Here is a 22,411-nt window from a genome sequence, read left to right as displayed (position 1 = left end):
CACATAGACACCTGCTGAGTCTCCCAATAATTCAATCCAGTGAAAGGGACGTATCTTTGGTTATGAATATACCAGGGTTTCCCGCAGCGCTTTATAAGCTTGGCGGCCCACCAGGCTTTGCTTACCCACCCGCCAGGCTAAGCGTCATGCCCCTCCCCGACCCTACCGTGTCCGCTAACACGAACAGCGCAGCGAAACTAGAGCCCTCCCATTAGCTGATACTGGAGAGAAACAGCAGCGGAAGTTTGTGTCGGTCGCAAACAAACCAGCTCAAAGAGTATGAGGGCACCTTTTGCACTCATACTTCTCCGTCTCCTGGGGAGTGTTGCAAAGCAATTCCCCGCCAGGACAACAGAGGGCGTAGCACTGTTCTGTGGTATCCTGTCATGTATCCGGCCCAAGATAGTGTGTTTATATTGTGTTTTTTTGAGACTTTTTAACACGGACAAATGTCTCTCATTCTCCTCCACCTCTTCATGGGCTCGCCACCTCTAAACCCACGTTTCCTGTCATTTCCGTCCACAAATAAAACGCTTGCTGTGCATCTTTTCACTCCTCCGGTCACGGGGAATTAAACGTTTATATTTTTAGAGTTTTTTCGCGAGGTATTCAATCTGCTCCGTGTCTGCCGCTAGTTATATTCTTGGCTCTGTTTATGTTTTTGAGGGGGCAATGGCGGCGGTGTAGAGGACAGCGGTGCCCTGACCAATCACAAGCTTGCATTCTCCTTCTCAACGGACAGATGTTTAGAAAAGAGAGCTCGACTCCGTCCGTCCTTGCAGGGCTCTCCAGCAGGCCCGCAAGGACGGATAATGGCGTTGCGTGTCTCCGCACTGACGCAGAAGCGTGAATCAGGCCTGGCGGGCCGCCAGGCTTATAAAGCGCTGAAACCCTGCATTTTATAAGAAGCTGTAGTCTCATGCAATTTCTCATGGAAGGGCTAACCTGCTAATCAGCCTTTGCTTGGTAACCTGCTGTGTCGCAGATCATAAATTATTCCCTTCACAGTGGCTTTGTCTTCTGATTGATTAAAACATAAAGCGGTCAAATTATACCAAGTGTTACAAATATAAAGACCTTTGATAATAAGTAAAAGGACTTTTCAAATGTCAGGTTTTAATTCTGCACTCGTTGAGGAGCTGCATGCTGTTTATTTGTGATTCCTAAATCTGTTTGGTTAAAGATAAATAGACGGGATGGAAAGGATATGTGTTTGAAAAAATGTAAGGTTAGAGAAAATGACATCCTGTTGAGTGTGTTGATTCAGAAACTTAAACGACCTGTTGGAACTTTAGTTTCTGCAAACTCAATTTGTCTGTTTTCATTTCATCCTTTCTTCCTGCCTTGACATTCTGGTACCCCTCCTTTTTGTATTTTTTAACTAATCACCCCCCCAGACAACCTCTCTGGGGAAATCACCGTCCAAAAGCACATCCCTCTTGAGTTAACCTTGGTCTGAGCATATTTACCAGCCCCCACTTTGTGTCCCTCTAAAGAAAGGCCTTTTTCCACCCTGAGGCCAAGTTGATGTGTCCTCCACAAACAGTGTACCAGTGCTTCACTCTCACCATCATTTGTTACACGTTTGATTGAATACTAAGGTCGAAATTCCCTCTGTGTCCCTCCAGGCTGCCGAGTCTGGCATCGTGAAGATTAAGACCATTGCAGCCAGGAACACAGATATACTGGCAGGTGAGTGACATCTTGTTCCAAGTAGCTGAGCCGACCTCTGATTTCTCCGACGCATAAATGATAGCCTATAATACTACAAAATATCCTGATCACGCTAACGTTTCATTGTACGCAGTATGGCATCATGTTGAGATTCAGCAACATCTTTTGTAATGACACAAGAATATAAAAAAAAAATTGCAGTAAAAAATGTAGATTGATTCCACTTTGACACAATTATTCAGTTGGCCCATAGTAAAAATCATGCCTCTGGAGGCAGGCGTTGCAGATTTGCAACATTAAAACCTTCCTACCCGGTTACCCCCAAATTCCACTACCTCCGGTCCGCCCCCGACTTCCGCAGCCGCTCGCTTCCGAACTCAAATTATACTGTACCCGTTCTACAACGGCTCCGCTCCGGTGCGGAGACCTGAGGTGGGCAAACAAGCATGCGCGGGATTTTCGAGATCTTGCGATACAGTCCGAGCAATAAACGCGGAAGTTAGATCCAAACACCCGTTGTGTGGGAGAAGCATCGAAATGAACTGTTTAATCTGCCCATCATTTGTGTTGAGAGATCAGCAGTGTTTGGATCAACAAAGTGTGACTACTTTGATAGTGGAAACTGTATATATGGCTTACTTTTGTGCATTTAAAGTTCAGCCGCCATTGATAGTTATTTAAAGTTGTTAAACCTGTGCATATGAAACAAAAAACGCCTTTTGTTTATCGATTTATTGTGAAAAACAGAAGTTGTGCTTGCTCCTTTTCCTGCTGGGCGGTTGTGATTCCTGTCCATTGACTGCGGAGGTGCTCCGGCGTCCGGCAAAACCCCCAAATTCCACTACCTCTGCTCCGGCACAAACTCCGGAGCAAAATCGGTCCCGTTGTAGTCAATCAGAGCAATTCCACTACTGTGGCCGTGCTCCGGCAGTGCGGCGCCGTGCGCCGCCCTCTGTTCCGGCCTCCGGCAAAAATAGAATCGATCCTTGAGCATTTTTTAATTCAGAAGTTCCCCTGAAGGACTTAGTTGTTCGTCCTTTTATCAAAACTTATTTTGACCCTGAGAGGGTTAATGGTACTTAATAAGAAAAGTTTAATATGATACATTATCTCAGATTTGTCTTTTTGCTAAAAGCTTTTATTCTCATTTTTGCAGCATTTTTTATCTGTATCTCATCGCTCTGCACATCAATAGGGAATTCTTCCAACAAGTTCTTGATCAACAAGTCAAGCTTTATGCATGGTTTTCTGAGTTGGCACATAGTTGGCATTTTCTGAGCCCTGCTGATGACTGTCCACATTCAGCTGTCCCTCTGACTGTATACAGCTCGCTGGTAAATGTCCATTTACTCTGGTGATATAAAGAAAGTTCATCCCACTTAAATTCTAGAATTTTGCACATCAGGACATAATAAAACCATCTGGTGTTTACCAGATTCTACAATTAACCCAAAGTGTACACAAGCACAGCGGGTTCCACCACGTTGTTATTTATTGAACAAGAACGAAGCCTAAATGGAAAGGCTTTGTGAGCAAAACTAATCACACCCTTCCTGCTTCCTTATGATTGGGAGGTCTATGATCAGTCAGGTTCTGCTGATCAAGTGGTCTGTATTTAATATAGTGCCTTCTAGGGTTCTACAACCCCCCAAGGTGCTTTACAACAGTCATTCCACCCCCCCCACCCCCACCCCCACCCCCACACACACACACACATATTCACACACTGGTGGTGATGAACTGCAATGTAGCTTCCATTAGCATCCTCATACTGGTTTCAAACTTTTGATAGACGTCTTGCCTAAACCATTGAGGGAAGGGTTTCCCCCTCAACTCAGACAAAATCATCAATTATTGGCCAATACGTCCCAAGTACCTCCCTCTATTGCTCCATGTGTAGCTTTAACCAATCACTGCACAGTATATTGTTGATTGATGTATCAAATAGCCAATCACATTATTAAAACAATAACCGCCCAAACATATGTCCCATCATCAATTGTTGGACGGATGAATATTGGTTAGAATATATCACCCAACCTTACCCTGGAGTATACTGGTGTGTGGTAACAAAGAAAAATGGTTGGGCGGTGATTACGTTTTTAATGCAAGTGTCCTTTTTTGATTTTATTGTTGTTTAATGAGCAATGACATTGTGGGAAAAGATCAGATCATTTCTACCAGATTATTGTCCCAGGAGTTTCTTGAGGATTTTGGGAGAAAAAAAACACAAATCTCCCACCTGGTTATTTTTTGTTTGTTTCTATGTGCATTTATGAAAAATGCAGACAATTTTAACTCTTTCTGTCATCCCTTCCTGCAGCATTGAAGGAGAACAGCTCAGAAATTGTGCAACCTTTCCTGATGGGTTGTGGCACCAAAGAGCCAAAGATCACCCAGCTGTGTTTAGCTGCCATTCAGAGGCTCATGTCTCACGAGGTGGTGTCAGAGGTGAGGACCAATATAAAGAATCATTAAATACATCTCACGTTTTTTTCTAGGTTTTAATGACAAAATGTTTAATGTGTGATGGCAATTTCTCTCGTCGTCTTCCTCCGCTTATCCGGGTCCGGGTCGCGGGGGCAGCATCCCAATTAGGGAGCTCCAGGCCGTCCTCTCCCCGGCCTTGTCCACCAGCTCCTCCGGCAGGACCCCAAGGCGTTCCCGGACCAGATTGGAGATGTAACCTCTCCAACGTGTCCTGGGTCGACCCGGGGGCCTTCTGCCGGCAGGACATGCCCGAAACACCTCCCCGGGGAGGCGTCCAGGAGGCATCCTGACCAGATGCCCAAACCACCTCAACTGGCTCCTTTCGATCCGGAGGAGCAGCGGTTCTACTCCGAGTCCCTCCCGAATGTCCGAGCTCCTCACCCTATCTCTAAGGCTGAGCCCGGCCACCCTACGGAGGAAACTCATTTCGGCCGCTTGTATCCGCGATCTCGTTCTTTCGGTCATTACCCAAAGCTCATGACCATAGGTGAGGATTGGGACTTAGATCGACCGGTAAATCGAGAGCCTGGCTTTCTGGCTCAGCTCCCTCTTCCCCACGACAGATCGGCTCAGCGTCCGCATCACTGCAGACGCCGAACCAATCCGCCTGTCGATCTCCCGATCCCTCCTACCCTCACTCGTGAACAAGACCCCGAGATACTTAAACTCCTCCACTTGAGGTAGGACCTCTCCCCCGACCCGGAGGTGGCAAGCCACCCTTTTCCGGTCGAGAACCATGGTCTCAGATTTGGAGGCGCTGATCCTCATCCCAGCCGCTTCACATTCGGCCGCGAACCTACCCAGCAAGAGCTGAAGGTCAGAGCTGGATGAAGCTAGGAGAACCACATCATCCGCAAAAAGCAGAGACGAGATTCTCCTGCCCCCAAACTCGACACACTCCACACCACGGCTGCGTCTAGAAATTCTGTCCATAAAAGTGATGAACAGAACCGGTGACAAAGGGCAGCCCTGGCGGAGTCCAACCCTCACTGGGAACAGGTCCGACTTACTACCGGCTATGCGGACCAAACTCACGCTCCTCTGGTAAAGGGACTGAATGGCCCTTAACAGAAAGCCACCCACCCCATACTCCTGGAGCGTCCCCCACAGGGTGCCCCTGGGGACACGGTCATAAGCCTTCTCCAAATCCACAAAGCACATGTGGATTGGTTGGGCAAACTCCCATGCCCCCTCCATCACCCTTGCAAGGGTATAGAGCTGGTCCACAGTTCCACGGCCAGGACGAAAACCACATTGCTCCTCCTCTATCTGAGATTCAACTATCGATCGGACCCTCCTCTCCAGTACCTTGGAGTAGACCTTTCCAGGGAGGCTGAGGAGTGTGATCCCCCTATAGTTGGAACACACCCTCAGGTCACCCTTCTTAAAGATGGGGACCACCACCCCGGTCTGCCACTCCCTAGGAACTGCCCCCGATGACCACGCAATGTTGTAGAGACGTGTCAACCATGACAGCCCTACAACATCCATAGCCTTGAGATACCCAGGACGAACCTCATCCGCCCCCGGGGCTCCGCCGCTGTGTAGTTGTTTGACTACCTCAGCAACTTCTGCCCCCGAGATCGGACAGTCCATCCCCAGGACCCCCAGCTCTGGTTCCTCCTCGGAATGCGCATTGGTGGGATTGAGGAGCTCCTCAAAGTATTCCTTCCACCGTCCGACTATAGCCTCAGTCGACGTCAGCAGCTCCCCATCCCCACTGTAAACAGTGTGAGCGAGTTGCTGCCTTCCTCTCCTGAGGCGCCGGACAGTTTGCCAGAACCTCTTTGGAGCCGATCGATAGTCTTTCTCCATGGCCTCACCAAACTCCTCCCACGCCCGAGATTTTGCCTCGGCAACTGCCACTGCTGCACCCCGCTTGGCTATCCGGTACCTGTCTGCTGCCTCCGGAGACCCACAGACCAGCCACGCCCTGTAGGCCTCCTTCTTCAGCCTGACGGCTCCCCGAACCTCTGGTGTCCACCAGCGGGTACGGGGGTTGCCACCACGACTGGCACCGGCCACCTTACGACCACAGCTAGCAACAGCCGCCTCGACAATCGCAGAGTGGAACAAGGCCCACTCGGACTCAATGTCCCCCACTGCTCTCGGGACGTGGTCAAAGCTCTGCCGGAGGTGGGAGTTGAAGACCGTCTTGACAGGTTCTTCTGCCAGGCGTTCCCAGCAGACCCTCACTATGCGTTTGGGTCTGCCAGGTCTACGCGGCATGTTCCCTTGCCATCTGATCCAACTCACCACCAGGTGGTGATCAGTTGACAGCTCCGCCCCTCTCTTCACTCGGGTGTCCAAAACATACGGCCGCAGGTCAGATGATACGACTACAAAATCTATCATCGACCTGTGACCTAGGCTGCCCTGGTACCAAGTGTACCGGTGGGCATCCTTATGTTCGAACATGGTGTTCGTTATGGCCAAACTGCGGCTTGCACAGAAGTCCAATAACAAAACACCGCTCGAGTTCTGATCAGGTGGGCCGTTCCTCCCAATCACACCCCTCCAGGTCAAGCTGTCATTGCCCACGTGAGCATTGAAGTCCCCCAGCAGGACAATGGAGTCCCCTGATGGAGCACTATCTAGCACTCGTCCCAGGGACTCCAAAAAGGGTGGGTACTCTGAACTGATATTTGGCCCATAAGCACAAACAACAGTCAGGACCCTGATGGCAATTTAATTTAATAATTCAAAATGCAATTGGCAAACATTCATTTTATTTTTTCTCTGTGTGAAAAAAATAACTGCACATTTCTGGAAGGGTTGTGTCCTGCTCCACATCCTTTATTAAACTAGCACTTAATTCAGAAAAGAACATCATACAAACGGTTAGGGATTTCCCGATCACAGTTTGGTCCCACAAGCTGTGTCCAAGTCTTTTAAATTTGAACATCTGCCCATAGTATTGATCCGATTAAATAGTTAAAACAAGAAGAAAAAGGAGAACACATCCATGTAGTCCATTAAGATTTTTTTTTCATTGTTATTTACATATTTCTTTCTTTCTGTAGTTATATCTTTCGTTAATGTATCTGCCAAAAGCATCAAATGTTCAGGAAGTACATTATTAAGAAACATGTTAATCTTAGAAATATATTTAAAAGTAGCTTTGTTTCTCTTATTTCAAATTTTTTACATAGTACATGGCTGTATTGAGTGATGTGTATTTCTGCAAAATGGCAGGCCGGCTCTTCTCTGCATATCACCTGTAGACCTGTAGTAAAGTACTGACAATAAGGTGGCTCATACCGCAGCTCCTGGAGACTACGAAACCCAACATTTGCAACCACAGCCAGCCATCCAGTGGATTTAATACAGCCATCTTGGTTATGACCTTTTTGCTGCCCTTAATTTTCTTCTCTGTATTTTTGTCCAAGTTGCTGCTGTGAACTGGAAGTTAGGGCTGGGCGATATGGCAAAAATAGAATATCACGATTTTTCCAATATTTTATCACGATTTCGATTTTATCACGATTTTTTATCCATGAATAGCATAACTTCAATTGCGTATTAAAGAAGAGAAATATTGAATAAATAAACATTTATTCATATTAGGGATAATCAGCACAGTGCTATCACACTTATATTTTAAACTCACACCAGAGATGATAAAAGCCCTGAGAGAAACAATTACAAAAATCAGTTTTTCTCGTTTTTCAAGTAACTTAACATAAATTAAAATCGTAAACATATTTAAAGTGCAAACATGTCAATTGCAAACGTATTGTGCAAACATTAACTTGTTCAAAATATTATGTAGCTCCCAGTTGCTCATGTAGTGGATAGTTAAGCTCAAATATGGCTCTGATGTGCTGCTGGACCAGAGATCGCTTGTGGTAGCAAATAACTGCGCATTCTGAATATTTTCTGCAACAAGTCTCTAAATAAAGTAAAAATTTCCAGTGCAGATTGGAGACAACCCATAGAAGCACTGATTTGATCTCATTTCAGAGAAAAATAGAACAGGTTGGATGCACCTAATAAATAAAATTACTAACAAACTCAGGAATCTTTCTTTGCTTCACTGTTCTGGTGCTGAAAATATCACTAATGTGGATCAAAGGAGATACACAGATGAATGCACCTCTTATTATTTGGAGACTACATTTACTGCAGCTGGCAGAGGCAGATTGTTTCTATTGATACACGGAGTTTACAGAATCATTTTAAATGTTTCTAGGGGAAGACTGCAGGAGGGAGCGGTAAAATACAGGAGTCCCAGCAAAAACAAGAAACTACGAGTCTGATGAAACCCGCTGGTTTTCCATCAGGCAGTCACGGGGCAGCTCCAGCGACCCAGTGACTGAGCTGACACCGGTACCGACACCGGCTCGGCAGAGGGTGGACGAGCCGAGGCGGCGTCGTGCTCTGCTTAAGAAGCGGTGTTATTTTCCTGCTTCAGAAGAAGCGTCCAACGTGTTTTTACGCTTTCTCCGAGACATGTCACGTCGCTAAGTTGTTAGCGCCGCGCGCTAAGGAAACCCTGCGTTCCTCTTCGGAACGAAAACCTCGTCGCTCAGCCACGGCGAAGCCATGTTTGTTCACACACAAGTGAAAACAAGCGGGGCACCAATATATTACTATGACTCACTCTGATTGGTTTAGGGTCAAACAAAGGCGTGTCATTCGCCTGAGGTAAGTTCCCTTTTCATTCAGAGGCAGAAATTCAACAGCAGAGCTGTGAATCGTGATAAAACGGTCTCTCAAAAATGACAGACCGTCAGATGTGTGGATCGTAAAACGGTCTAAAATCGTCTTATCGCCCAGCCCTACTGGAAGTATTGAGTGAGTTTTTTTAAAACTAGAACAAAATGGAGACTAACTGTAGTGATTCCTGAAGGGAAACGCCAAAAGAGAAAGTAGAAGTAACTTTTTAAGGCGGCCGCTCAAGTTTGTAGTGTTGAAATATCTGAGCACTGACTTGAACACTGGCCGCTTTGTGATTCTCCAGACCTCACAGATGGCCAGTCCCTCCCTGCTCCACAGTGACGACAGATACTCTAATTATCACAAACACTTATTAGGCCCGAGCAGCGAAGCTGCGAAGGCCTATTGTATCTGCTCCGTTTCTTTTTCTTTCTTTCTTTTTCTTCCGCGTCTTTGGATGGCCTTTAGGGGGTCTTAGCATATCTAAAAACTCACCAAATTCTGTCCCAATATAGAAAGTGCGTGACATTTACGTATTTCACTGGCAACGGGAAAGTTAGTAAAAAAATGTTTCAACAGCGCCCCCTGGAAAATTTAAAATACCCCTCCGCTTTGACCTTTTTTCATAGTAGAGTGATGAAATTTGGTGCACTTGTAGAACTCAACAATACGCACAGAAAAGCCTCTTGCATTGGCCATTTCTAGGGTCTATATTTGGTTGAAAAGTTTGGTCATTTTTCGCACGATCGTCTCAAAAATAGTGTGCGATCGAACAGAGGCGATGGACGATTCAAATGAGAAAATAAAATTGACTTTTCGTGAATTCTGAAGGGGTGGGGCCAGGCCTCAAAGTTCGAGCACTCGCCAAAAAAATTCAAATTGCTATAATTTCATAATTGAAAGAATTACAGTTAAAGAAATGTTCTGTGGACAGTCGTCATCGCCCTCCGAAGACAAATGAATGGTCAATTGATGATGTCACATAAGCCCGCCCCCTCAGGACTTAAAAGGTCAAGTTTTACTGGGAAATTTTCCAAAATTCGCCCTTTCAAATAATCACCCCAAATTTGTAGCAGGTAACTGAAGACAAGTTGGGGTTGCTTGGCGTCACTTTATGGGAGTTTTCTGCAGAAGGCGGGGCTGTGGCGGCGCGGCGAAGTCAGGCGTACCGACGTGGTCTTACGTTTGCCTCCCATTTCGTCATTTCTAGAGATATCGCCACGAAACTTCTTGGGAGTGATCCTAGTCCGGCCCCCCAAAAAATTTGATGTGAACATCCTGTGGGCGTGACCTATTTTCTTAAATAGCGCCCCCTAGGACCATTAAAACTGCCAGCCCCAAGCCATGCTTTGACTGAGGAGTACGAAATTTGGTGTATTAATGTGTTGTCTCAGGACCTACAAAAAAGTCTCTTGGAGCCAAGTACAAAGTCGCACAGGAAGTTGGCCATTTTGGTTCGAGTACTCGATTTAGTGGTTTTCGCACACGTTGTTTGGAGAAGGATGCTCCATCACCCTTTTCACCAATCACCTTCAAACATCTGCTATACACTCTTAAGACATAGATGAAAAAATTCAACCGTCGGATTTTAAATAAGTATAAAGGTGTGGGCGTGGCTAAGCCTCAAACTTTGACCTGTCGCCACGCCACTTTTTTTCACAGCTCCCTATTGGACTCATTTTACCCAATCTCCAGCAATCTCTGGCAAATAGCAGCAGACAAGTTGAGGTCACTTGGTCTATAGTACTGGCAGGTTTTGAATAAAGGTGGGGCTTTGGGAGCATGGCGAAATTCGCCATCACGCCATGGAAATACGTTTGTCTCTCATTTCTGCAATCATTGTGACATCGCTACAAAATTTCTGGTGTGTGATCCTAGTCTGACCCCCAATAGAATTGGACAGCTGAAGTTTGTGGGCGCGGCCTATTTTCTGAAATAGCGCCCCCTAGGACCATTAAAACTGTCAGCCCCAAGCCATGCTTTGACTGAGGATCACGAAATTTGGTTCACTAATGTAGTGTCTCAGGACCTACAAAAAAGTCTCTTGGAGCCAAGCGCAATGTCGCACAGGAGGTCAGCCATTATGGTCCAAGTACTCTATTTAGTGGTTATCACACACGTTATTAGGAGAATGATGTCCCGTCGCCCTTTCCACCGATCACCTTCAAACTTCTGCTATATACTCTTAAGATAAAGGGGAAAAAAGTCAACCGTCGGATTTTAAATAAGTATAAAGATGTGGGCGTGGCTAAGCCTCAAACTTTGACCTTTCGCCATTACATTACTTGACTTAACAACTCCCATGTGCATGATCAGATCTATATCAAACTGTGTCTGTGTGATCATTGACCACATCTCAAGACAATGACAATGTGGACAGCTGACATCACTTAAGCCCCGCCCCCTAACTACAGGAAGTCTATTGTTTTATGGTGAAATGCCCATATTTGTCCCCTCTAATTTAGTCAACATGACACTAAGGTCAGTCACTGTCTTCATGATGTTGTAATGACCATTCAGATCTGATAGCTTTTCAGAAAGGGAGGGGCTTTGATGCCATGGCGAATTCTGGCGTGACGCCGTGACCTTACGTTTGACTGTAACTTCCACAAACAGCCTCAAATTTGCCCGAGACTGAACATGGCAATGAACAATCATGCCATTTAGCCAACGAGGCACAAACGGTTGGTGAACGTTGTGTAATGTCACCACAGCGCCACCTACATACCATTCAAACTGTAATAATTCCTACAGACGAGGTCGTAACTGCACCAAACTTGCTATGTGTCATCACACAAAGGCACCCAGCACAATCCTGTGGTAATTGGTTGATATCGCTTTAGCTCCACCCCTGACCGATATTAGGCCCTGAATAACACATGCATGATATAATTCACACCAAACTGCACACAAATGACTGTTATCAACCTACACACTTCTTCATGGAATAATTCCTAAATTTGGGACAGCGCCCCCTAGATACAAAAAACCTTTGTAACTTCTGCAAAAAAGCTCCAAACTATATCAAACTTGGTGGGAGTCATCACACAACTGCAATCAACATATGTATGTGTTCACTTGTTCAAATCACTTTAACTCCGCCCACTTACAGCTTTTTGTCTCTAGATGACCCATGCAATGTTTGATTGATGCCAAATTAACAGGAAACCATCTTTGATGACCAAAGATGACCTCTATGGGATTTAGTTGTAAATGTTCACAGCGCCCCCTAGATGGGTTCAAACTTTATTAACTTCTAAAGACAAAGTCAGAATGGCATTATACTTGGCTTGTGACATCACGTGACTGCTCCAAACACATTGATGTGGTTGTTGGTTCAAATCCCTGTAGCTCCGCCCCTTTCAGCTCACTGGCTCTAGAAAGAACACACAATGTCTGATTGATGCCAAAATAACAGAAAACCATCTTTGTCAACCAAAGCTGACCTCAATGGGATTTTTCTGTGGTTGGTCACAACACCCCCTAGATAAATTTAACCTGCAATTACTTCAAAAAATGTGGTCAGAAAAGCATTAAAGTTGGTCTGTGTCATCACACCACCAGTGTGGTAAAGATAGAGTATGCCCTAGTGGTGAGACGTGTAATATAATGGTGGGCTCAGAGGGGATGCTGAGTCAGGGTGAGGTGTGGACGAGGTGACCGTTAGCGGTTTCTGGTGTCTGGGTGGTCGACGTTTCTGTTCCGCAGATGTGCCCTGGTGCCCCGGGCTGCCGGCCAGGACGGAGCGGCGGGGAGCTGGGTTTGGAGATTGTTGGGGAAGGAGCGGAGGGGGTGCAGACGGAGGGCGAGCAGCTTCGCTGCGAGGGCCGAACTACGCTGCTTGCAGCTTTAATTGTACTTGTTGCTTCCAAAAAATATAACCTGGCTTTCCACCAGATGCGTAAGCAGCACATAACTAAAAGACTTGTTTTACTAGTGTGCTTCCTTCCAATAAACCTTAAAAGGTCTGCGGTAGGGCTGCACGACATTAGGAAGACCTATGGTATGTGATAACAGTGATTAATTTTACAATGTCGGTATTACTTGCGATAAATAAAAACTTAACTCAGGAGCAAAAATAATCAAAAGCAAAGAAATAAACTGACAAAAAAATCATAAAAATGAGAAAAGCAAAAGATGTGAGGAAAGGGAAAAATAAAATGAACAAGAAAAGGTAATCAGTGAATCTCGTGAAAAGCTGAATCAGCAGAAAAAGCGAAACAAAGCTTAACTCAGGTGTTTGCTAACCATCAAAATTAAGTGCTGTCCATATAACCTATGAGAACCCACTCAATTGGCCGAACAGGTGAAGAGCTCTATTTTATTTAAAAAAAAAAAGCATAATGCTTCCGTTGGATTGACAACCATGCTCAACTGCTTTTGACCAGTTTGAGCTGTTGTCTCTCTGACCTCTCTAAGGTGGTTCACCAGTCAAGACCTTGTTGCAGCCCACTGGATAGTATCCACCTATCACTTTAAAAAAAAGTTTTTTCTACTATTGGGCACATATTTTTACTTATTATAAACACTTGCTTATCTGCTGGTCATGTCCCTGCCGCCTTAAAACGTGCTGTTATTCAGCCGCTCTTAAAAGAAACCTAATCTCGATCCCATGGTGCTCTCCAACTACAGGCCTATCTCCAAGCTCCCTTTCCTTTCTAAGGACATGGAGAAAATTGTCTACAGGCAGCTGCAGGACTACCTCGACCATTATGGTATTTTAGAGAAGTTTCAATCAGGTTTTAAGCAATACCACAGTACAGAGACAGCTTTTTAAAGAGTATTTAGCGATATTTTTTTAACTATTGATTCCGGTCAATCAGCTGTATTGATCCTTTTAGACCTAACGGCGGCCTTTGATACAGTGGACCATCAGATCCTTTTATCCTGTCTAGAGCATGACGTTGGCATCCGGGGCACAGTGTAGCAGGGGTTTAAGTCCTACCTGTCAGACAGGACTTTTACTGTAAATATGGGGCAGTTTTGTTCGTCTCCAGCTAAGCTTAGTTGTGGTGTCCCTGAAGGTTCAGTTTTGGGCCCACTCTTGTTCTCACTGTATATGTTGCCCCTTGGCGCCATCTTTCATAAGCATGGCATCTCATACCACTTCTTTGCGGACGACGTGCAGATATATGTCCCACTACATTCTCGAAGGCCATCGTTTGATAAATTACTGAATTGTCTAAAGACGTTAAAAACTGGCTACAATTTAACCTTCTCACTTTAAATGACTAAAAAAACTGAAATTGTCGTTTTCGGGGACCCTGGGCTGTTGCACGGGGTAAACAGTGTATTTGGCCCTTTAGAATCCTTTTGCGTGTCTCAGGCAAGAAATCTGTTTGTTTTTTTTGTCATTGATGGCCATTTTAAACTTGATAAGCAGATAAGTTCTGTGGTCCAGAGCATGTTCTTTCATTTGCGTGTTCTTAGTAAAGTCAAGCCCTATTTACCAATTAAAGACTTTGAAAAGTTTATACACTTGCTAATCATGTCGAGACTTGACTACTGCAACTCTCTATATCATGGACTGGAGCAGTTGTCAGTTCACCGCTTGCAGGTGGCTCAGAATGCGGCAGCTCGCTTGCTGACGGGTAGGAGACGCAGGGATCACATAACTTGGGTCTTACAAGCTATTCACTGGCTCCCGATCACTTACAGGATTCAGTTTAAAATGCTACTGCTCTGTTTTAAGGCACTACACAATTTGGCCCCTCCCTATCTGTTGGAACTCTTAAACACTCATGTTCCCAAAAGAAACTTGCGATCATCCTCTTTGCATCTCTTATCTGTTCCCCAGTCCAGGTGATAATAATCAGTTAAAAGCTAAGCTAAAAAAATGGGTCTTGAGCCTGTTTCTAAAAACATGAACGCTCTCAGCAGCCCTGAGGTCCCCTGGCAGCTCGTTCCAGAGGCGAGGACTGTAGTACTGGAAGGATGCCTCGCCGTGAATCAATCAAATCAATCAATCAAATTTTATTTCTAAAGCGCTTTTCAAACAAAGTGTTATTCAAAGTGCTTTACAGGTTAAAACACAGGTTAAAAACATTAACAAACATATGCAATCACACGCACACACACAGACTCACACACACACAAGTAAAAATTATATTAGGCTGAGTCCAGATGAGGCAAGTATGGTAATGCAAGGAAATGCCATCAGAGGAGCCGTCTGTCCCGGCAGCATCAGGTCTTCCACACTAAGTCAGGGCGCTCATTGGAGGGGGGGCATAGACCCCCACCTATAGAGCGCCCAGGAAGCTACAGTCCACCACCGCTCCCGGGGCAGAGGGCCCCCATAGAGGAAATACTGGATTAAAATGAGTAAAAATGTAATAAAAGAGCTAATATAAATGACAAAAATTAGAAAATAAGTAATAAATAAAATGATATAAACAGTAAAATAATAATTTAAATAATAAAACTGTGCTAAAATATAATCATATAGAACATGCAAAGCAAGTAATAAAATATAATCATGTAAAACGAGAAATAAAACTGTAGTAAATATTTAGATAAAAGCTAACCTAAAAAGATGGGTCTTGAGTCTTGACTTAAAAACATGAACGTTCTCTACGGCCCTGAGGTCCTCTGGCAGCTCGTTCCAGAGGCGAGGGCCATAACACTGGAAGGACGCCTGACTTTAGGGATGACGAGACGGCTGCCAGAGGAGCGCAGAGACTGCGTGGGTTCATACGGTAAAAGCATTTCTGAAAGATAAGAAGGTTCAAGACAATTAAGACACTTAAAAACTGTTAAAAGTATTTTGAAATTGATCCTGAAACATACGGGGAGCCAATGCAGTGATTCTTAAACTGGAGTGATGTGCTCCCGCCTCCTGCTCTTCGTCAGGACACGTGCTGCTGACTGTTTTGTAACAGTTGTAGACCTGAAATCCTCTTTTTAGAAAGGCCAGAAAGCAGGGCATTGCAGTAGTCTATTCTACTGGTGATAAAAGCGTGCATCAGCATCTCCGTATTGGCCCGAGAGAGAATGGGGCGGACTCTGGCGATGTTCTTTAGATGATAAAAACCTATTTTGGTGATATTTTTAATATGATGGATAAAAGTCAGCTCAGAGTCAAAGATGGCACCCAGGTTCTTCATTTGTGAAGATGGATTAAGAGACAGTTTCTCTCTGGGCCTCAGGACCGATAACTAAAACTTCAGTCACATCCTGCCTTAAATACTGCTCCTCCTAAATGATCTCCCAGTCTGAGCTGTGAAACCTCTGCAGATGATCCAGAATGCAGCAGCATGTCTGGCCTTCAATCAGCCTTAAAGAGCACAGGTCCTCTCTCTGTTGCGCTCCACTGGCTACCCTTAGCTGTCCACATCCACACTGGCGATAGCCCAAATGCTCAGTTCCATTTAAACGATTTGATTCAACAAAGTATGGCTTCATCTGAAAATTTATGTACAATGGGGCAAAAAAGTAGTCAGCCACCGATTGTGCAAGTTCTCCCACTTAAAATGATGACAGAGGTCAGTAATTTACATTATAGATACACTTCAACTGTGAGAGACAGAATGTGAAATAAAATCCATGAATTCACATGGCAGGATTTTTAAAGAATTTATTTGTAAATCAGGGTGGAAAATAAGTATTTGGTGAATAACAAAAATTCAACTCAATACTTTGTAACATAACCTTTGTTGGCAATAACAGAGGTCAAACGATTACTATAGGTCTTTACCAGGTTTGCACACACAGTAGCTGGTATTTTGGGCCATTCCTCCATGCAGACCTTCTCGAGAGCAGTGATGTTTTGGGGCTGTCGCCGAGCAACACAGACTTTCACAGATTTTCTATGGGGTTGAGGTCTGGAGACTGGATGGCCACTCCAGGGCTTTCAAATGCTTCTTACGGAGCCACTCCTTTGTTGCCCGGGCGGTGTGTTTGGGATAATTGTCGTGTTGGAAGACCCAGCCACGTTTCATCTTCAAAGCTCTCACTGATGGAAGGAGGTTTTGGCTCAGAATCTCACGATACATGGCCCCATTCATCCTGTCCTTAACATGAATCAGTCGTCCTGTCCCCTTAGCAGAAAAACAGCCCCAAAGCATGATGCTCCCACCCCCATGCTTCACAGTAGGTATGGTGTTCTTGGGATGCAACTCAGTATTCTTCTTCCTCCAAACACGACGAGTTGAGTTTATACCAAAAAGTTCTACTTTGGTTTCATCTAGGGCTGCAGCTATCGAATATTTTTGTAATCGAGTACTCTATCGAATCTTTTTTTTGATTAATCGAGTACTCTAATAAATTACTCTTTTGTGTTTGTAAACCATTATATCATATATTGATGAGCCAAGATGGCGCCGAGTATGGCTGCCTCGTCGCGAGCTCCACCAAGTTCCAACATTACACGCTCCATACTGTACATTAATGCCACTGTTTTGCACATACCAACCTCTGTACATTTTATATCTCTTATCTTATTGTTTACTTTATTCATTTGTATACTTAGATTAGCCATTTTTATATTTTAATTGTTTTTACATTACTGTATTTTTGCACAACTCTGTTGCTGTGAAGCTCGCACACAAGAATTTCACTCGCATGTACTGTACCAGTGTACCTGCACATGTGACGTGACAATAAAAGTGATTTGATTTGATATCAAATAGCATGTTATAATTATGAAAGACCTCTTGAAATGAGAAAGCAATTGCCAGTTATTCTTCAAGTTTTATTCAAAATTAGTTTGCATAACTTCAGCACTTCAACTTTACTTCACAGTAAACAAATGCCTGTGCAAAAAATAAGTAAACAACCTGAGCCGATTCTCTCCTCGTGTGAGAATCTGCTAGCCTGCAAACCAGACAAAAACTAGGAGGATAACGCTACGAGCGGCTGCGGCCCAAACAGAACCAGAACCGCTCACGGCGCAAACAGCTCGCCGGTTGTTTCCCTATTAACACACGTCCGTTTTAATTTCCACACTTTTTTTTCTCACACTAACAAGGATTGTCGAGAAAGCATGTTTGCTGTGGTTTTGTCAAATTATACTGATCACAAAACATTTATTTACTTTCTTTCGTTTTCCTCCGCCACTCATAAATACCCGTGTCCTCCTGCAGAAACCCCGAGGGACAACAGACGTCAATAACAACACAATAAAAAGTCCGACGTGTTGTGTAAAAACTGCTATTTTTAGCACATTTTAAGTCCGACGTGTTGCTACCAGATGTACGGTGTGAGCTGAAACTGAGCGCTACAAACGAAAAAGTCGCACAGTGTCCGCAGAATATATAGAAAAACAGGCTAAAAAGCATTATCTTGTAGAGGCTCCGAGTTCCCTTGCAGAAGTGACATTTACAGGTGCTGCAGCACGGAGGATGTGGTGTTGTGGTAGGCTTAATCCATTTTACTGTATTTATACTGGACTACGTTTTCCGCCTTACGACGTGAAAAATGGTCCCACACCTTTGACATTTTCTGTCTTTTTCTCACTCCACCGGGGTACAAGTTGTCCGCCATGGCTTAAGAGAAAGTTAAGTTACATTCGCTACTCGCATGTGCATTCAGTCCAGTGGGCATGTGCGTCACTTATTTCGGTCCGGGTGAAACCTGACCCCGTGCGTTTGCAAAGCCATGAATTAATTAAATATGAATTAAACGAATCCTCGAGGCAGAGAATTTGACTCGAGGATTTTTTGTACTCGAATTATTCGAGGTACTCGAGGAATCGTTTCAGCTCTAGTTTCATCTGACCACATGACATTCTCCCAATCCTCTGCTGTATCATCCATGTGCTCTCTGGCAAACTTCAGACGGGCCTGGACATGCACTGGCTTAGGCAGCGGAACACGTCTGGCACTGCAGGATTTGATTCCCTGCCGTTGTAGTGTGTTACTGATGGTGACCTTTGTTACTGTGGTCCCAGCTCTCTGCAGGTCATTCACCAGGTCCCCCCGTGTGGTTCTGGGATTCTTGCTCACTGTTCTCATGATCATTTTGACCCCACGGGATGAGATCTTGCGTGGAGCCCCAGATCGAGGGAGATTATCAGTGGTCTTGTATGTCTTCCATTTTCTGATAATTGCTCCCACAGTTGATTTTTTCACACCAAGCTGCTTGCCTATTGTAGATTCACTCTTCCCAGTCTGGTGCAGGTCTACAATTCTTTTCTTGGTGTCCTTCGAAAGCTCTTTGGTCTTGCCCATAGTGGAGTTTGGAGTCTGACTGTTTGAGGCTGTGGACAGGTGTCTTTTATACAGATAATGAGTTCAAACAGGTGCCATTAATACAGGTAACGAGTGGAGGACAGAAAAGCTTCTTAAAGAAGACGTTACAGGTCTGTGAGAGCCAGAGATTTTCCTTGTTTGAAGTGACCAAATACTTATTTTCCACCCTGATTTACAAATAAATTCTTTAAAAATCGTGCCATGTGAATTCATGGATTTTTTTTCACATTCTGTCTCTCACAGTTGAAGTGTAAATTACTGACCTCTGTCATCATTTTAAGTGGGAGAACTTGCACAATCAGTGGCTGACTAAATACTTTTTTGCCCCACTGTATATCATATTTGGTGATAAGCCCAGAAATCTAAGTAGAAATTTAACAGTAAATGATGTTGCAATTGAAATTGTAACAGAAATGAAATTTGTTGTATCACATAAACAATGTAACATTTAAACTGTCAAAACTATTTCAATTATGTATAAAGTCTCCTAATTCCTTTCTCAAAATTCACTAACCACCATATATTTATCATACTTATTTCCATGAATGACATTTTGAATTGAGGTTTGGAGAAACACATATAATAAGTCTTGGATGGTGTTGTACTAGCCTGGAGAAAAATGCACGTTTATTGTCTAATGTTGAACCCGTGTGTCTTGGTGTTATGGTGATAATCTAAGCTGGAAGGGTGGGCGAACACCACAAGCGTTGCTTCTGCCTACATCCTTTTGGAGGTAAACTGGATTCAGTCCGTTAGCCGAGCCGACACCACGCTAAGTGCAATCCTTGTTCTGTGTTGTTCCACGATGGTGGAATGAACCTAGAGCGCTATGCATGAACCTATTTTTAGGAAACTTTTGAGAACCCACCTCTTGAGAAAGCCTCTCCTACGAAGAACATCCCTTCCTCCTCTTCTGCACCCCTTTTATGCACTTCCTGCTATGGTTTCCACACAGTCTTCCCTGACAGACCCTGGCCAGTGTTCTTCCTGTTAGCTTGCTTATTGTTGCGTTTGATATCAGCTACTTTGTTTCATCCTTAGTAAGTTACTTTGGATAAAAGCATTTGCCAGCTGCTTAAACATGAATGTACTCTGTGAAGTTAGGCAGCGCCTGTCTGCTGCGTTTTCCAGTGAATAAACATTTTGGGGAGAGTTTCTTTGATGTTTGGTTCTGTGACTCAATTCTTTTACACAAAATTGTTCCAAGTGTTATAAAATTCCTGTTTTTGACACGTTGACCCAGTAAAAAATTTGTTTTGTCTCTTGATGTCTGCATCGGGCTTCTCGTCCCACACCTAAGGAGCAACACGTACGTTCCTTCTCTCTTTAATGTTCTCTCTCTTTTTCTACTGAACAGGCAGCGGCGGGAAACATCATCAACATGTTGTGGCAGCTGATGGAAATCGGTTTGGAGGAGCTGAAGCTTCTACAGACAGTTCTGGTTCTACTAACCACCAACACGGTGGTTCATGATGAAGTTCTCTCTAAGGTACAGGGATGACACGGTCTTATGAGTACAGACATGCTACTGTGTTTATCTGTGTTTATTTACTGTTTACCTCAGGGATTTTTGCTTTCTCCTTTTTTATCTCCATCTTTGCGTTAAATTCATTATTACATCAGTTAATGGCCTAAACTACGGTTTGATAACTGTCGTTGCCCAGGCCATCGTGTTGTGTTTCCGTCTCCACTTTACCAAGGACAACATCACAAACAACACGGCAGCCGCCACCGTCAGGCAGGTTGTTACTGTGGTGTTTGAGAGGATGGTGGCAGAGGATGAGCGGTTCAAAGGTCAGATGACAATGATGCTGTTTGAATATTTAAACGAGGAATCTCTACAATGAAAAAGGAAACTTCATTTTAGATGATTTAGAAAGAAATCTAAATTCCTAATAAAAATGAAACAGAATTGAAAAGCAGCTTGATGTGTCGTCAGTGTTCCTTTATTGCCATTGTAACGTGTTCTGTTTCTCTCCAAGGCATTGTGGAGCAGCCCCCTCCCGTCCAAGGAAATACCAACCGGCGGTCGGTTAGTACTCTGAGACCCAGCGCCAAAGATGCATACATGCTGTTTCAGGTACGTCCACCAGGGGGCAGCAGCCCACCACACAGCTTCACCTCCTCCTTTGTATCCCACAAGGGGATAAAATATAAAATATTGTCCCTCTCCTATGACTGAGTTTTAAAGTTTGTAATATCACAAGGAGCGATACAGTGAACGGTTGTCTCCGAGTCCCCTCTTGTTGTCCATTACTACTGGGTCTTTGTCCTCCCAGCGGAGCGAAGTCTCCGTCTCTACTGCTGTGATGTTTATGGGACACAGAACCCCCTTTGTGCTGAATGTTGGCCTTTTCCTGCAGGACTTGTGCCAGTTAGTCAATGCTGACGCCCCCTACTGGCTGGTGGGGATGACCGAAATGACCCGGACCTTCGGCCTGGAGCTGCTCGAGTCTGTTCTCAACGATTTCCCTGGCGTGTTTCTGCAGGTGCTCGGTTTTCTCATCTGTTTCAGTCAATGTAAAGGATGTTGTGGATGTCAGTCATGTGACCTTGGATTCTCTCCATTTCCTGCTCAGCACCAGGAGTTCAGTTTCCTGCTGAAGGAACGAGTCTGTCCTCTGGTCATCAAGCTCTTCTCACCCAACATCAAGTTCCGACAAGGCGCATGCGGCGCCGCCACGCCCGCTCCTGTGGAGAAACCATACTTTCCTATTTGTATGAGGTTGCTGCGAGTGGTTTCAGTCCTCATCAAGCACTTCTACCGTTTACTGGTGAGAGTTTTATGTGCTAGTGTGACACTGACAGATCGTCCTGTTTGGTTCTGCAACAGATACTTTGATGAATCTATAGTTTTATTGGGATTCTTCCGGCGAAAATGAATTCATGAGTTTGGTCCTCTGAGCTATGTAGTCTGATGTTCTTCACCTGCTCAGGTGTTTTTGCCGCTCTGACGCATCTGCTGTGTCACCGTTCGGCAGGTGACGGAGTGTGAGATCTTCTTGTCGTTGCTGGTGAAGTTTCTTGATGGGGAGAAGCCCCAGTGGCTCAGAGCAGTGGCCGTGGAGTCGGTCCACAGGCTGTGTGTGCAGCCTCATTTACTCTGGTAAACAACACAAACATTCTGTGAACAACTCACCTTTCAGCCTCCGTTTATGTTCTCACTACAGACACAAGTCAAGCAGAAACATCAACAACCTCCTTTCTGTGATCTCGTGTCTAAAATTGGCTGTTCCTCCTCCTTCAGTTCCTTCTGTCAGTCTTACGACATGAAGCAGCACTCCACCAAGGTGTTCAGGGACATCGTTAACGCTCTGGGATCCTTCATCCAGTCCCTCTTCATCGTCCCTAATGCTAGCATCGCTGCCGCCATCACTGCACCAGCTGGTTAGTTATTAGGT

At 44.7% G+C, this 22,411-nt stretch overlaps 1 protein-coding gene across 2 annotated transcripts in view; it reads left to right on the top strand.

The window, feature by feature from the left end:
• mon2 (MON2 homolog, regulator of endosome-to-Golgi trafficking) overlaps nucleotides 1–22,411 on the top strand; it is a 75,930-nt gene that overhangs the window by 10,733 nt on the left and 42,786 nt on the right. For both annotated transcript variants that reach the window (XM_054735206.2, XM_054735205.2), the window contains exons 2-10: nucleotides 1,629–1,692; nucleotides 3,998–4,125; nucleotides 20,368–20,499; nucleotides 20,675–20,804; nucleotides 20,993–21,090; nucleotides 21,374–21,499; nucleotides 21,590–21,784; nucleotides 21,992–22,116; nucleotides 22,258–22,397. In XM_054735206.2, coding sequence (XP_054591181.1) covers nucleotides 1,629–1,692; nucleotides 3,998–4,125; nucleotides 20,368–20,499; nucleotides 20,675–20,804; nucleotides 20,993–21,090; nucleotides 21,374–21,499; nucleotides 21,590–21,784; nucleotides 21,992–22,116; nucleotides 22,258–22,397 — 1,138 coding nt within the window. The remainder of the gene's footprint in view (nucleotides 1–1,628; nucleotides 1,693–3,997; nucleotides 4,126–20,367; nucleotides 20,500–20,674; nucleotides 20,805–20,992; nucleotides 21,091–21,373; nucleotides 21,500–21,589; nucleotides 21,785–21,991; nucleotides 22,117–22,257; nucleotides 22,398–22,411) is intronic.

This window comes from Nothobranchius furzeri, chromosome 4 (genome assembly GCF_043380555.1).
Source record: "Nothobranchius furzeri strain GRZ-AD chromosome 4, NfurGRZ-RIMD1, whole genome shotgun sequence".
NCBI lineage: Eukaryota > Metazoa > Chordata > Actinopteri > Cyprinodontiformes > Nothobranchiidae > Nothobranchius > Nothobranchius furzeri.
This window is presented reverse-complemented; position numbering and strand designations above follow the sequence as displayed.